The 17571-nt window shown below is 40.7% G+C and overlaps 1 protein-coding gene across 2 annotated transcripts in view; it reads left to right on the top strand.

The window, feature by feature from the left end:
- EYA2 (EYA transcriptional coactivator and phosphatase 2) overlaps nucleotides 1-17571 on the top strand; it is a 55406-nt gene that overhangs the window by 5852 nt on the left and 31983 nt on the right. For both annotated transcript variants that reach the window (XM_010171015.1, XM_029085711.1), the window contains 2 exons: nucleotides 1808-1924; nucleotides 15741-15808. In XM_010171015.1, the coding sequence (XP_010169317.1) occupies nucleotides 1808-1924; nucleotides 15741-15808 (185 nt within the window). The remainder of the gene's footprint in view (nucleotides 1-1807; nucleotides 1925-15740; nucleotides 15809-17571) is intronic.

Here is a 17571-nt window from a genome sequence, read left to right as displayed (position 1 = left end):
GCCAAAGCTCTACCAGGATGATGAGAGGAATATTTTGAGACCCTTTCTGGAGCTACTTGTGTGTTTGCATCAGCTGGCTGGTTTCCAAGGCAAACTCTGAACAGTTGTCCTGTTAGAGCAGGTGAAAGTAGAGCCATTTGCTACTGCCTAGAGTCTTTAGGGCATACATGTGTCAGGCCCATATGTTGCTTATAAATCCTGCAGATGACCTCTTAGCATCCTTGAACAGTGATTTCCCTCCCCCAGCCCATATAACCTCTCTAAGATACTCAACACAGCATATGAAAAACTCCACCTGGCTGACAACCAAGAACAATGAAGCAGTATTGTTTTTAGGCACAAAAATAAAACTGGGCCAGTTTCTAGACAAAACAGAACATTGTGTGGAAATTAATTTGGTGCTAAGTTATTTTGCTGTCTTACAACAATTTTTAGACTTCCAAAAAGCCCCATTCACTGAAGATTAATTGTAACTGGGGTAGGTTGAGTGCTTGCATGCGGAGTGCTGATGTAATTGAAAGGCATGGGATCTTATGAAAAGCGGCTTCTCTGTGCACACTTACAAATCCCTTTGCTTCCTCGGCAGCAGTGGAGCTGGACGCTTGCACCAATATATGTTCATTCACTGTCCAAATAAACCTTCTGCATTTCACAGTGAGGCATTGTCATCTTTTTGCTAATTTGTGCTCAAGTTGCATCACAACTATTCTCACCTAAAGCTTAAAAGAATTTATTTTTATTAGAGAAAACCTTATCTGGGAGAACTTATTCCCAACCTGAGCAAATTCAGACTTGTTGCTTTTAAGAGTCATTAAGCTAGAAAACAGCATGTTTGGTGAAAGGCATGTGAATTCGACTTGTCTTTTGGCAAGTTTGCCTACAAGTGCTAAAAGATGACAACAGCCTGGGAAGTGTATAAATCCAAGACCAGAACATCAACAGGGTCTTTGTTTAGTCCCAGTGCTCAGGGAGTGTCCAATGGCCATTTTTTGTTTTGTGCAAATAGGCATGCAAAGGAGGGAAGGATCACGCCCAAAGGGTTCATAATAAGACACACCTTTCAGCTGTTTATTTTAATAATACAGCTGTACAATCTCAGCAGCATCTCAGAATAATATATCAGCCTTTCTCACTACCAGCAAAGGTTTCATCTTGCAATGTTTAATTCAGCTATTGCTGTTCCCCCTGTAAATTGTCAGTCTAATTGCCTGATTTTAGTAATGAAAAGATTTTTGTGACTTCAGGGCTTACCTATGGTTCCTGAACTGTATGTTAGATCTCGCTGAATAGATGATAACCCTCCTGTATGACTTGGCAATAAATATTTTGATATTGCTGAAAATATATGCAAGTAAAAGATAACTGTTGAGAACAGAAATCTTGAGGTTATTTTGCTGAAGATCCTGTTGCTTTGTTAATCATTGCTTGCATCTGATAACCGTTCACTAAATTAATGAGTCAGTGAGTTCATTTAATTCTAAACCAAAACTATTTGTTCAGAAATTGTTTTTGAAAACAGTATTTTTCATTATTGTTTCCCCATCTTAGCAAAAGTACATTCGGGTGTGGATACAGGATGTAGCTGACTCAAATATTATTTGTGATGAAGTTACTCGACACTGTTATTTAAAAGACCTGTTCGGGTAATGCAAATAATTTAAAAAAAAAAGTGTAGGAGAAAAAGTTTATTATGTTAAAATCTAAGTGAAAAATTATTAATTCCTAAACTTGCTTAAACTTGCTTTTTTACACCTTTATATGACAAACACTCATGTTCTGATCTTGGTTCCTACTATGTCCCTCAAAGGCATCAAAACAGAGGACAGCCTGAGCCATTCCCCAGGACAGAGTGGGTTTCTTAGCTATGGATCCAGCTTCAGTACCCCAGCTGCCGGACAAGCACCGTACACGTACCAGATGCATGGTGAGTACAGCTCAGTGCCTACAGGATGAGCTCTGAGAAGTCAGAATTCTGTACCACATATTAGACCAACTCTTCTTTTGCAGTTACAACAAAAAGCTTATGTGTAGGCAATCAGGATAGGGAAGGAGGTAAGTCTTTGTAAATCTGTTTTGTGCATCAAGGAATTAATTTCTGGTTGAGGTACTGGGTTTAGCAGTAGTATACCCTAGCAAAACTTCACATATGATCAATGTAAGCTTTGCCTTTCTGCAGAAACTGTTTTCTTTTTTAAAATTAATTTTGTGACTGCATACTTGGGATTGTTGTGTTCGTATGAATTCCTAGATTCTGAATGGAAGCAAAACAAAGGTGGTTTTACACTTCATGCAAACACCAATGTTAATATTATGCTTCCACCCTATGCTGTCCTGAGCAAACCACTCTGTGGTTAAATTGCTGTGTATTCTCTCTACTGTTTTTGGGGGGTGGGTTTGAGGGGGGTTTTTTGTTTTGTTTTTAAAGCTGATACCTTGATACTAAAAAACATCTTTTACTGTCAAGACATAAATAATACCTGCTGAGATACATCTGTCTGTTTTAACTCCCAAAGTAGCAACATCATTAATTACCTACATACTACTGAGGTGAGGTTCAGAAGAGCAGAGCTGAAATCAGCTGGTTTTTCCTCAAGGTTACTGAGCTGAGATTTAGTACGTTTAGATTAACTTTTATTTTTGTCAGGATAATAATTGATTATAAAATAATCAGTTGGACTTTCTTAAGGCTTCACAACCAGTGCCTTGTGCTTGTAGCTTTATAGCAATTTGTTTTGTTGCACAACCAGGAAGGCCAAAATATACTTTTATTTCTAAAAATAAAACTTAAAGTTCTTTTCTGGTCATTCCATTAGAGAAGTTGTATGAAACACCAGCTCTCAGGAGACTGAATGTTGAATTGCCAACTCCGAGAAAGTAATGAAAGGGTTTAAATTTGAATTGCCAAGAAGTGTAAAGTAAATGAAAATGGTGGAATTCCATTTGGGATTTCCTCTAGCCCATTTCTAGCATGGTATTTGATTTCTTTGGTTGTTTTACACTGTCAGCAGTGGGAGTCCTCTCTTCTCGATAAAACTGTGACTTGTGGTTAGCAGCAGTTGTAGGTGCTGGAGTGTCAGAGTTTCATCGATAGGCTGAAGTGCCAGGTCTGTGCTCTCCTGGAGCAATAGCAGCCATGCTGCCTCCTGACTAAATGCTCTGTGATGAGTTACTCATGGCTGGAACACCACTATTGACAAAGTGCTGGCATTTTCTTTTGCTTCCTTGGAAGATCACTGTATTACTGTCCAGGTTTCTGTTGGTTTTTGTTTCCCCAGACCACAGCTCGCTCATGTGCTTTGTGTTAGCTTAGAAGAATCTGAGCTGTTTGAGAAGGCAAACTCTTGACTCACTTGGGACTGCAGTTTTTAAGATGGCCCTTTTGTCAATCAGAAGGTTTAGTCAAGCTAGTTCTGTGCATCAGCAGTTGAAAATGTTACACTTGCAAACAGTAGTGGCGCGACCATGTGTTGTACCAAACCAGGCTGGGAGGAACTTCATGCATTTCTTTATGAGCATGAATGTGCCCAGTGTCCTTTCAGATAATGTTCCCTAGGGCAATGCTGTGGTATTAGGTGAAATCACTTCTTTTCAGATTTTTATGCCAGGAAGATCATTTCAGCCAGCTCACTAAGCCTTTAATGCAAAAGAAAACAGAGAAGGACAGTTTCTGCAAGTGGCAGGTGCTTACTTCAAGGCAAAGGGTGCAGGAAGAAATGTGTCTTCCTGTTGTAAACAAATATTTCCACCCTTCTCCTTGCTCATGAGAGGAACAGTCTGAAGCTCCCTGACCATATGGTTTATTTACCTTGCTGAGTGCTAGTGAAAGGTTTGAGTGAGAAGCCAGGAGCCTTCCTGTGCTGAGTGCTACCGAGGAATGTGCTCAGTGCTTTCCCACGCCACAGCACTTGGGGGTGGAGAGGCGATCGCTCTGTCTCCCTGATGCAAGAAACTCTCCCTGTCACCCAGCTCCAGGACCACTGAGACTTTTGCTAAGTTCACATCAGTCCTTTTGGGCATCCCTTTGCTCACCCAGGCAGGGACTCTGGGTGATGGGCTAGACCAGCTGAAAGGGGCTAATTTTTATTCATGTGTTTTTATAAAATCAAATTTCAGGGAGACTTTAAGAGTCAAGCTCTTGTCTCCTAATTCAAGACAATGTCCAGCCAGCAAATAGACACCCATCGTAGATGTGTTACGCCAACCACCAAGGAATAAATGACCTCTTGGGTGACAAACACTTTGTCTCACAGGGCTCTAGGACAAATGTTCTCCTTCAGTAGTGCCGACATAGTGGTGCAAGTTTACTTGCTCTCATGTTTTTTTGGTACCAGCACTACCTCTGGCTGGGACACGTGTGTCAGGTTGCAGCCTCACCTCCCTGATGACTGTTGTCAGTAACATGGTACTTCTGAAACCAGATTCTGCTCTCTCTTAATCCTGTTTGTTTGCATTACAAACACAGGTGATGCAGGTGTAGTGGGGTAGCATTCAGCTTTTCAGCTATAATTCCAATTATCAACTGTATCCTGCTTCTTGAGTGAGAACAGAATCCACTAAAAAGTGAGAATGAGGATAGAACGTTCTTTTTGTCATTAAGAATGTAAATTAAAAGAACCCTATTTTACAGCCAGCCAGAAGGGGAAATATATTTTCATGCTTCCCTGGCATGAAAATAAATTAAATGTGGAAGAGTTTGTAAGCCAAATAGCTAATGCAGTATGTCACACACATATATAAATATAAAAGATGAGATTGGCAAGTTCCATAGGTCATAAAAATGACATGAAGTTGTATCACAAAGGTACTACAGATTGAAATAATGATTTTAATTGCCATGTAACAGTGGATGTGATGATGTATCATCAGACTTTGAGTAACACTCAATTAGATTGAAATCTGCTATTCACTTATTTACTCTGAAGGAGGGACTTTTTTCTCTCCTTTTTTTTTTTTTAACCAGTGCTGTATATAGTGTTATTTTGTGTCATTATTGTATTTACAAAATTAATTTGTTTTATAATAAAGCAAAGATATTTGAAATATGCATGTGACCAATGTGGGGATAGCACTCATTTTTAGAGACATGAATCAGAAGAGGAGGCAACAGGTTATGTTGGATTTTTGTCTTTAAAGTGATAAATTTGTAATGCTGGTAAAGAAATGTCTCTTCAAGGTCTATGCCATTTCTTAATCAATCCTCATGTAAGTGTACAGTTAGAGCACCATATCCCTAAACAACATCCTAGGCTAGATGTTCGAAGTATATTGTACTTTTTAGCACACATTTTTCTAAGTTTACATTTTCTGACAATTCAGCAGTTCAGTGATTTGCTCAGGCTTTTGGTAAAATTATTATTCAGTAATAGAAATTGAACATAAGACACACAGATTATATTCAACTTCGGCCCCAAAGAGCTTAACTGGCAATGGAGGAAACTGCTTGTTGTTGCTGAGATTAGGGGAGAAATCTTTGGAATATAAGAAACTTATCATTTAATGAGCAATGTAAAATACAAAGAGAAATTTGTGCCAGCACATTAGCTAACATAGAAAACCATCAGCTATGTGGAGGGAGCAATAGCAGCCAGCTTACAGAGCATTTCCTGTGGTCGCATGAGCATGTGTTACCCCTTTATTGCATATCAGGCCATCTCTGCTCAGCTTGTCATTAATTCCTAGACAATGCCTTGCTCTTCAGTTATTATTGCTAAAATGACAGCTGGTATGAAACTATGAACTTGCACAACAGTTAAAACTGAGGCCAAAGACCACTGCAGATCCTATCATCGAGCAGGAAAAATTTGACCACTTTTCTTTTTTTTTTTTTTTTAATATCCAAATCCATCTACCCACAAAATATTTTTTACATTACAAAGGAAAAATCAGTTATGTAACAGGGATAACTTCCCTTTGCCAAGGAATGGCAAGGCAGTATTGAGTTCAGTACAGACATAAATTTGGGGCCAAAGACCTACACGGTGAAATTCTTTGCTACTGCTGAGCATTTGTTTTCTTTGTAAAGTCCATTCTGATCAGCTGTCAAATAATGTGTGAATAGAAGGCAGCGTTTCTGTTGTGCCATGCTGATTTGAAATGGATTAATTATATATATTGCTTTTGTTTGTGGAATGAATTGCTTATGAATTGTTTTTCTGGCCTGAGACCAAGTAAAATCTGAATATTTAATCAGTTGAAATATTTTCTTGTGCTGGAAACATTTTGGCTCTTGTTAATATCTGGATGATCTAGACAGCTTTTTTTTTTTCCCCGAAAGATGCCTGAATTTCCTGCAGTTGTGTGCCAGTGTGTGTTACATATTTAATATGAGCCCATAAATATCGATGTGGCATGAGTAGTTAGCTCTGCATGCAGGAATTTTGCAAAGGAAGTGGCATGTTTAATTTTAAACTTTATTCTTTAAGTACTTAGTGATGAAATGTGTGAGAAGGGGAAATTTCAATCCACGCTTGAGAAATGTGGATCACACTTTGGCATACAGATAGTGAATCCATCTGAAGTCCCAGAAAATAAAGGAGAGCGAAAGCATGTTCTCAGCAAGCTGTCACTCAGATGTCTTAGATTCATAAAATTAAAACCTCAGTAGAAAATGAGTAGTCTCTTTCAAAAGCTTGTGCTCCACAGCTGGTTTGCATTAGTTGCAGTCTAAAACTGTGGCAGCAAAGCTGTGCTCCACTCTGTGGTGAGGTCAGTGGGAGAGGCCTCTCTTCAGGAGGGGTCAGACCTCACTTTTTGCAGTGTAAATACAAGGTTCCTCAGAATAACAGCACAGTCTCCCTTTCAAAGATGTTTAAACACCAGGGGCTGACCATGCTACATTTACTTTGTTTTAAAATGAGCTATCTTACAGGAGAGGGATGTCAAGGGGAGAGGCAAAGGTGTTGACAGCGATGCACTGTAAGCTGCAAGGATCTGTGCTACTGGTACCCAAGGAGAATGCACTGCTCTAACTTTTCCTATTTACTGGTTTTTTGAAGTTCCGTTTAGAACTCATTCCTTGGAGGAAGGAGGGCATTGGGAAGAGGGTGTGCTATTGGAAGGACTGGACAGCAAGGTGGATGGTCCTGAAGCTAGGGGAGCAAATGTGTGTTTGCAAGAGAGAAATGGGCTGACAAATCATCTGTAACTTCTGCTCTATCTGGGCTCATCAGGAGTTTACTGTCAGTGTTTTTGTCCCTGACAAACACCAGGGTTTGTGGTAAGACTTAAATCTTGTGTGAGGACACAGATTCTCATGGTTGAATAGTGCCCATGGAAACTCAGAAGTAATGGCAAAATTATATTACCTGTAGAGATGGTGGTGGTACAGCCAGAACCAGGAATTTTGTCTGAGACAGTACTTACTTTGGAGGTATCTCACATCTGCTGTCTGCTGAGGTGCTTAAGAGAAGGTTTCACTAGAGGGATGTGTGGAGGAGGGCTCTGCCCACACCCAGCCACCTGCAGTGAAGAGCTGGCTTGCACTTCACGAGGCTTCGTTCTTCTAGCCCGTTTCCTGCGTTTCAGTGTGTCTGTCCAAGTCTCTGTGCTTTACAACTACTACAGGTAGTTTCAGAAGGATGTGTTTTAGTGTAAGACAAGTCATTGGTTTACTGCAGGAAGTGTTGGATAAAATTCCGTAGTTGTCCTGTAGAAAAGATCAGACTTTATATCCATAAAGTCTAGCTGGCTGGCTGGGTATTCACACTGAAACAAAATGTGTGAGTGCTGCCCAGTGATGGTGGCGATGCTGTTTGTACATCGCTACTGCAACTATTAGCCTCGTGGATTAGGGTAGATAAAGTAACTTAAGCGTTTTGGCTTCCTAACCAGTGTCAGAAGTTTTGGAGGAATTGCAGAAAATGAGTTAGTTTTGCAGATATTTAGGAGGAACTCTTTCCTCAGTGTAAAGAGCGGTGTGGGAAGAAGCTTGAGAGGTTTGTTTGGCTGTCATCAGGATGGCAGAGGATGGCATAGGGGAGATGGAAGCAGGCATGACAGTCATGAATGAGAGAGAAGCAATAAGGTAGGGGGGCCATAGTGAAGGGACTGGATAAAGAAAATACACTTTCTGTGTGGTATGATGAGGAAGTGGGAGCCAACAGAGAAGAAAGGAGTGATGTTTCCCTAACGTGCTACTTGGCTATCTTGGGAACTTTGTGGAGGTCAAATAGAATACTCAAAACATGGGCTAATAAGCAAAATCAGTGTAGAAAATAGTCACAGAGACTTCTGTTTGTGGATTTTATTTTCATCGCTTTTGTAGGATGTCAAAAAAAAAAATAAAAAAGCTGAGGATGGTAACAGCTTGGGAAATTATTAACTTGGCCTTGATTATTCAACTTATAGTGCGGTTGGCATAGAATATGCTAAAATGTTATAGAAGCTTTACTGAATAATTGATTCAGTATACCTAATAATGTTTTCCTGAAAATATCTAGAAGGCAGTAGAAGAGCTGGTGTTAATTACATATGAAAGTCTATATCAAGAAACATCATACCTGCATAGTCAAGCACTTGAAAGTCAGGAAACATCAGAGTTGTGATGCTGTGCAGTATTTGCACTGGTTTTTGTTGTATCTCATTTCCAGGCACTGTGTGAAGTAATGCTCTGGTGGAAAAAATAGAATGCAGTCATACGATCAAAGACTGTGGTGATGTTTGTGGACAAATAAGGTCTGACCCTGCTTCAGTTAGCACAGGCTGTGCAGCTCAGGGGTTTCTTAACTGCTGTGCTGGCGTTGGGTAACGCTCTTGCACAGGCTTTTTTATATGTAATTTGGATGCACTTTCTATTTATATTGGCAGGGTTTAAACAGTGAAACTTCTGCCCTACAATACTGTGACCTCTAAAACTACGAGAATACCTGCACTGTCTGAAGAAGAGTCCATTGACAGTTATTAAAGATAAAAAGAAAAGGATATAAACTTGGCTTAGAAAGTCTGTAACTGGCCAATTAATTGAAGCTGACAAGGCAGTATTAGGGCAGAAATCACTCTGCTTTTGTCCTGTTTCCTATGCATTTCTCTGAGCATCCACTGTTAACCACTGTTGTGGTTTTTTTCCTGGAGACAGTGCAGTACTGAAGCTGTTCATAGAGGGGCTGGAAAAGCCTTGGGGCAAATGCCTGCCTCTGGAGTGTTACTGTGATCCTAAGTGATGGGTCAAAGAGTGGAGACATGCTGGTCAGAATCACTCTCTTCTTTTCCATTGGTATTTAGAGATTCACCTTGCTCAAGGGGAAGGGAATTGCTAAACATGTGGCTGTGCTCACAGGCCAGATTTTTATCCCCAGTTGCATGACAGCAGATGTTGCAGGGCTAGTTAGATTTTAATGCTGACCTGGGAACTGGAATCTCGTAGTCACTAAACAGCACTAGAGGTGGCAAATCCAGCTTTCCTTTCTCATGTCTTACTATCTATCAGTGGAGGACTGTGTCCAGGATGGAACTGCAGCTCGAGAAATCTAAACTTTGGTGTCCATAGAGTCACCCAAATAAAATCAGTTTTGCTGGTTGTTTTTTCAACGAGGGATTGCACAGAAAGAGTCTACATCATTGTTGTAAGGATGGTCACTTTTTGGACCAAAGTATTTCCTTGTGATTTGTTTTTGAAGACAATCCGGTGTGATTTCCTTCTATAGCTGTCCCATCATTTGATAGGAGTGGTTAAAAGGAACACTTTCTCAAAATGTAATAAAATTTAATTGCTTTCCCATGTTTCAAATCCTGAGAGTAAATATAAACCATCCCAGCACTTTCAACACCATTGTTGAGCTAGACTGAGCTATACAGGTGACCAGGCTCAAAAGGATGGTAAAAGCCAGGCCCTTAAAACTGCTCCGATCATCACTTGTTAAAGCTCTTTGAGGCTCTGTGGGTTGAGTACTCCCAGAAGCAGGCAGCAGGGGAAGAGCTTTGACTCAGAGAAACTGTACTATAAAATGTGTTTTATATCCCCATTCCAAGTGCCCTCAAACACCTGGTCAGGCTAGCAGGACTGAATGGGATTGCAGTGGGAGACAAATGGACATATTTTAAATGGGTTGCGTATTGGTGAGTATTATCTGCAGGAGGTGTTCATATGCTTCTGGGAGCACTGTCCGTTAATAGACACTGGTGATGTCAAGTGCTGTAACACTGTAGAATCATGCTTTTCATCTAGGGTAATACAGCATGCTCTTCCCTGTACTGTCTGAGCCCTTCCAGACAGAAATGCAAGACTGTTTTTGGGGAAGGGTTCATTATGCCTAATAGCAAACAGTTGAGCAATATGCTGCAAAGTACATATGGGTTGAGTTTTTCTTCTCCTTTAACAGGTCAGATAGTCTTGAAATACCTCTACAGCTGACAGCCGTGCAACATTTTATGAGTTTTCTTGCCCAATAAATGCAGGCAGATGTTGTAGGATTTGGAACCTTACAAGGCACTGGAGTATAGCTGGTGGGAGGTAATTTTGATGAGTGCTTAACCTCTCACTAAAAAAGTAGCAGCTTAAGAAGGCAATATTTACTGCAGGAAACATTAGCTTGTCAGAGAGCTAAAGCACTGCAAAGAACTTTCTGAATGACCATGCAAGTCTTCAACCAGATGTTCTTCATAGCACAGAGTAATGTACACTCTGCTGGGAGTTAGATTAAGGCCTTTCTTTGCATCACTCACAGTCAACATTGTTTCCTGTAGGAAAACAGCTTGCTGATGTAAGAATACACAAGCCATTATATGCAAGCTTGTAAAATACCATGCAGTTCAGCTGAACCCTGTAGGCATTTATTTTATTCATGCTCAGTGATCAAATAATCCTTTGAGAGAACTCTCCCTGGAACCGCTGTGTGATTCATCTTCAAGCTAAAGATCTTAGATCCAATGAAGCTTGGATCTAAGCTTCATTGTTCTATTTCAAGCATATTCAGAAGTCCCCATGGTAGCCACCCTTTGAAAACCCTCATCTCAGCCCAGCGTTCCATCTTTGGGTGTTCATGGGCTCACAATTGCTGCTCACTACCCAGAGGGTGATAAATGCCCTGCTGTTCACCCATGTTGAACTTGGCTATCTCCTCTTCTGATTGTTGAGTATTTCATTGAATATTGGAAGTGCATACCCTCTGTTCTTCTAAATATAGCAGCTTATTCTCTTTTGAGAAGCACAGGGGACTTGGAGTACATCTCCCTGATGCCAGGGCCCCTCTGACCTGTGAAATGCAAGGACGCAAACTTGATTTTCAAAGCTTCCTGTGTTATTACCACAGGCCCACCCTGTCTCTGTAATCACAACTCCCAAAGACACCAATATTCCTATGTCATACTGTGCATTCATAAGCTGAAAGAAAACTTTTTTAGCAATGCCAGAGCTTAGTTCTGAAGGTACTGAAAATAACCTTGAATACTCCCTTTTTTTCTTTACTTGCTCTTACCTGGAAAGGAAGGTAAGAAACACTGCCTGTTACTGCAGTGACTGAAAGACAGAAAGGAAGAAACTGAGAGGAAGGAAAAGTTGGCATGAAAATTGCAGGAGTGCAGTCGAGATCACATGGCATTGAAATTATCATTGACCATGTCATAGATTTTAAAATACTTGAGTTAAAAAGGGGAAAATAGCAAATGAAATCCATCTGTATGAGAACAGGAATATACCATCAATCAGCTTACAAAGAGTTTCTCTATACATGTTGCCCTTGGACACTCATATAGAGAAGGAGCACATCTACTTATCAAAGAAAAGTTGTGGCACTGACTATGTACAGCATGTGCACGCCTTTTATGCGGTGTCTTTTCATGCAAGTGTGTTTGTGATATACATACTTTACAGGAACATTTACAGTACCATACATCTGAAGGCCTATCCTTCTCTAGAGTCCAGATTGTTTTATTACCAGCTAAATGTTCTTTAAGCTACCTGTGAATGAGAGCATTGTGACATTTAGCAACTGGTTTGATTGAATGCAGATGTGAACCATATTCCATATGGAGAAGATCCAAAGAGAGAGATCCTAGGCTTGTTTCTGATTTGCAAGTAGGAGTTTGAATACAATTACCTGACATTGAGCTACCAAGATAGATAGAAACAAACTACAAACTTGCTTGATCATCTACAGTATTGCAAATTCAAAAACAGCTGCAGTTTTAGATAGTATGCTGTCTTCAGAGGTCAGGAAAAAAACCCGATATATGTGAAAGCAAAAGTCCTGTGGAAATGGGCAGTATCCACTCAGAAATGGGAGAGGGCCACGCATTCGCTTACGTTACTTGCCAAGAGGCTTCCTAGGTGTGCCTCATTCCACAAAAGTACCACTTTTTAATGTCATCCCAGTCTATCTGTGAATATTACAAGAAGTGCTATTACCTGGGAAAGCATTTGAAAATAATGGTTACATGGGTAGTAGGGCTACATGGATAATGCCAGTGCGCAGGGTCTGTTGATAATTTTCCAGTGGTTTTCGAGTGTAAAATTTACTGATGCAAAACTGAAATTGCACCTGGCAGAATTAATTTTACTACAGAAATGTTTATTTCTCATCAACAACTTAAGGAGGAAAAGCAAACATTTGGGGCCAGTTCTGGTACGTGTTCTGAACTGCTGAATTCTACAAGGCTGCTCACAGAAACCGTAACTAGCAAGCCTCATTCTCTGCTCATGAAGAGAGAGGGTTTATCCTCTTTTTCATTGCCTGTGGTGCTTGTTTGTTTTCCTTCCATTTAAACTGATTGTGCATCATTAAAAACATGGTCTCTCCAGTCTAGCCTGTAAAGTGAAACAGGGTCTGAGCTATAGTAGTCCCCACGAAATAGCTGTAGATAAGGAAAGGTTGATGTTGAAATTAAATATTTCTGAATCTTCAAGAACTTCCTTTCCAAGCAGATAATTGATTTATTATTCCCCCCACCTCGGCCCCCCACCAGCTTTTCATTCCTTGTTCAGCTGGGAAGAAATCCCAAGTTTTCACTAGCTTTGGTTCTCTCAAGTGTCCTTACCAGTAACTATTCTGCTATAACAATACAGAGCTGCCAAGAGATACTGAGCTTAGCAGCTCTCAAGGTGTACCCCAGGGCGGGGGGGCAGTTGCATTCTCTGAGTGTGATGCTGTAAGGGCAGAGAGAGAGTTGTGTCTGATCTCAGTTCAGACAAACTGTGCTCAAATGATACTCCTGCTTGGTGAGGAATCAATGACAGGGGCCAGAATACGTGAAAAGCCCAAGTTGCTAAAATCTGTTCCCAGGCCTGTTGATCTTCAGGTTATAGGAAATACCAGTCTCAGATACTTTCACAAGTATTTAAATATGCAGGTAAAAAATTAGGAACTTTAGTTTCTGTCTCTGCACCACAGTCCTTCCTTTTGAAAATCCCCGGGGCAGAGGGAGCCAGACTGCAGCAGCCTGTAGGGCCACTTGAACTTGGACCTGGGGTAGCTCAATAAAATGGCAAAAATATATTCTACAAAACCACAGTCTAAGGTCTACCACATAGGGTCTGGTCACAACGTACTGAGAGAAGCTATGGAGCACAAGTCATTCCCCATCCTCTCACCTCTATGTTTCTACTCTCTTCTCCCTGCTCACATACCAGCCCTGTGTGTGCATGGACATGCTCGCTTTGCACAGCTGGTGCAAAGTTCAGAGTCATTTCATTCCGATTGTGCAGATCTCTCCTTTTTATAATTCTCTCTGTTTGTTTGGAAACCAGGAAGCTATGGTATCATGTACAGGTAGCACAGCAGTAAACATGTTCTCATCACAATTTACACATAAAGCGTGGGTCCCTCGAGGTAACTCATCCCCCTCTTGACAGCTTTAATAAAGGATGATGGATTGTTTCTAAATGACAGTTTAGGAAGATCAAAAATTCCCCCCTGTATTGTTTTGAGCTCTGGTGTACAAGAGCTGTTTTGTGTTCTGTGAAAGTTGTTTTTGCCTGTAAGCGCTGGGGCTCCATTACTCCCCTTCACAGTGGTGAGAAATGCTTAGTTACCACAGGAATATATTCATCCTGCTGCGTACTCCTGACTTGTTGAAAAAGTCTGCAGACAAGCAAAGCCTAGCATGGGCGGGAGATGGGGAAATGCCAGTAGCTGACTGCATTGCTGTCTTTGGGATGCTGGCCTGGGCAGTCTCCCCATTATGGGTTGTGGGAAGGAGGAGGGATTGGATACTGATCCACCCAGAGTTGCCTCCAAGGGGTGAATGTCAAGAGGAGGCATCAGTTGAACCCACCTGCACTGTCTCAGCACTCCCCAGCCAGCATACGCGGGGGGCTTGGCGAGACCCAGGCCTCCAGGTACGTGGCAGTCACCTGTGACCTCTTTTTCCCCTCTCTACCCTTTTCTTTTTGAAGACTACAGACAGCAGCAAAGTAGTTTTGGAGGGCAGAGTCCTCCCTCTTTTTTCGTTTTTTGGCTTGAGATTTATTTCTCAGTGTGTGTGTGCTTTGTAGCTGCACTTGGCAGAGTGGGGTTTGTTCAGCTGTCCATTCCCTCGCTAATGTGGTGTCTTAAAATAAAAACAAGCAAATGGATCTTTGGAGAAAGGTTGCCACATGAAGACGTGCAAAGAGTCATATGGTTAAAACAGCACTACTCCAAGTCATTCACATGGTAAGAAACCAGATAAGAAAAAAAGGCTGAGTGCCTGATTAGGGCTTGGTCTGGTGGTACCAAGTGGTACCATTGAAGTGACCAAATGAAGCCCAGAGAAGAGCCCACTGTGGCCACACAGCACCAAAATCATACCTCTTTCACAGTGGAAGCAGTGGGCCTGAGTGCTCTTTGGAGCCTGTCACCTTCCATTAGGATGGAATATGGCAAGGTCCAGCTTTTACCTCCTGTGTATGAACAGCCAGCCCTTGGAGCAAGCACTGTTGCAAAACACTGGAAGAAGACTTTTGGTATAGATTATCTTCAAACCACACAAGCTCAAGAGGAATTTCTCCACCCATTTGAAATAGAAAACAGCATAGACTGGAGTTAAATCAAGGCTAGAAGTTGCCAGGGGTGCAGGATCCAGGGGATGGGAAGCTTGCAGCTCTCCTCCCACTTCCCTGCTGGGAGGCAAAGGAGGACTGTCCCTGTAGATCTTTTCTGAACCTTTACTTCTCCACCCTTAAAATTTTTGCATGCTTCCTCCGGCTAAGGAGGCCTGGCTGGACATCAGCTGCTTCATTTGGGACAGAACCATGTAAAACTCAGATATCTGCCCATCCTCCGTCTTCCTAATATCCGAGGATGAAGCAATGTTTTTCCTCCTGGCCTGTTCCAGAAATCTAAGCAATATTTTTTTTATGTTTGAGATATCAAGACCAAAGAACAATTTCAGTTTTCTAAAAATTCCCAGATACCTGATCCATAAGGACAGATTCCTGGACATACCTGTGCATGAAAGAGCGTGTGTGTGGTTGTATACATAGTCTGAGTGGTTTTCCTACAGGAGAAGATGATAAAAAAAATTTTCCATTGTTTATTGGAAAAAGTAGTAAATTAATTTTAAATTTGGGTTGAATCCTTGTTTCCAGCTTTGTTTCCCAGCTTCATGAGTGTTTGGTTTAGTGTATATAATGGTTGTTTTTTAATGCCTTTCAGTAAGCAGACCTCAGTAATAGCCCAAAATCTTTACAGCCTATATTTATCAAGTTTTGTGATATACTTTTTTCTAGTGAGCAAGTACTTTACTTTCTGTTGGAAATTATTTATATTAATATATCCTCTTGCTTTGATGGCTGGTGTGTTTTATGACTGTGATACTCTTTTTCTTAGGCACAACAGGGATTTACCAGGGAGCAAATGGCCTGACAAATTCTGCAGGATTCAGTGCTGTGCATCAGGTATGGTTCAGCATTTATTATTGGCAACCTTGTCATTTACTTACAACACTTGGAACACTGGTAGGTCAGAGAGATTTTTATGGTGTTTACATGTATTTAGGGAAGGTACTGACATGCATTTTGCTGAATACCATTTTACTGTACTCCTGGGGCCTGTCCATTTGCTGGACTTCTAGGTATATTGATAAATTTTAAAATGTGTGTATCAATATACGTGCTTGCACAGAGTGCAGTCCTTGCAGGAGGAGGATGCTCTGGCAGTCTCTGCCGTGCTGCTGTAGCAGTGCCAAGAGTTTCATCATTCCTTTGCCATCTTACAACTTTCAGATGTTTTCCATCCTCTACAGAGAGCTCTGTTTCTAGGATCCTGTCGTCTGCTGTCTTGGCACTGTGTAATAAATATGACCGATTTGAAAGAGGCGTTGGCAGGCCCCCATGAGTACAGAGCCATCTGAGCCTTCTGTGCGCTTCCTTCTTTGAGAATACACCTGTCTGTGGGCTTCATGCTTCAGATGCCTTGATAAATGTGTGTGTATAAATAAACAGTATGCATATGTACACAAGACAGATGTTTTTCAGCAGCAAATGGCTTTTCTTGATTGGACCATACAAATAAGTACACTGGCCCAGAAAACGTGTTTTGGTTGGCCAATAATTTCAATTCCTTGTTTGTAAGGTGATGGTTAACTTGTGTTTTTAATGACAACAGTGGACAATTTCTTTATTACTTCAGTTTTGACTAAAAACGTGGTCAGTAAATGCTGATAGAAGTGCATTTGATTGAAGTATGGCAGTTACCTAAAAAGGGGAAATGTAATTAGGCTGTTTTCATTATTTTGTGATATTTTTTAAGAGAAAACAATGAAATTATCTCTTTTTTTTTTTTCAGTTTAATTTTTATTATGACAACCTGGGTCTTTGTTCTTGAGAGCTCCTTAGTGACTGGAAATTAATGAAATAGCTGTGTCACAGACAAAGGTGTAAGCAGTTAAGGAGGAAAGTCCTTTTAGTCTTTCTAAATACTATTTATTATTTAATTTTATTTAATACTAGATACCAATTAGCATTTCTGAGGAAATAAAAACCTTTTGCTGAAAGACAATCCCCAGAGCATGAATACAGTTCTCTATCTGAAAAAGCAAATAAGTGGTCAAGAGCAGGAGCTGCAATTGAAACAGAAAGAAACAAATTAAACCTATTATGTTTTATTTGTCCAAAGAGAAGTTTTCTAATCTATTCTAGTGTCCTGCTTCTCACAAAAAAAGAACATATGGGGATAATGGTATGAAGTTTGCTTGGGAGCATTAAAATCAAGACAAAGGGTTTCATGATACCTCAGCTCCCCAAGGTCACTTGCACCTCGTATTTTTAGTTTGTTTTTCTGTAGGCAGGGCTGATCACTCGGGCATTTAGTTCTTGCTGAGGTAGCTGGACAACCTCAGCTGTGAACATTTTTGCAAAACAATTGTTACGGGGATAATGGTATGAAGTTTGCTTGGGAGCATTAAAATCAAGACAAAGGGTTTCATGATACCTCAGCTCCCCAAGGTCACTTGCACCTCGTATTTTTAGTTTGTTTTTCTGTAGGCAGGGCTGATCACTCGGGCATTTAGTTCTTGCTGAGGTAGCTGGACAACCTCAGCTGTGAACATTTTTGCAAAACAATTGTTACTTTTTTTTTTTCTTAATTTTTGTAACCTATTCTGATACTTGATCAGAAAATGTTGATGATCATGGGAAAAATACAATGTGTTTTGCTCTTT

Source organism: Antrostomus carolinensis, unplaced genomic scaffold (assembly GCF_000700745.2).
Source record: "Antrostomus carolinensis isolate BGI_N321 unplaced genomic scaffold, ASM70074v2 scaffold44106, whole genome shotgun sequence".
NCBI lineage: Eukaryota > Metazoa > Chordata > Aves > Caprimulgiformes > Caprimulgidae > Antrostomus > Antrostomus carolinensis.
This window is presented reverse-complemented; position numbering and strand designations above follow the sequence as displayed.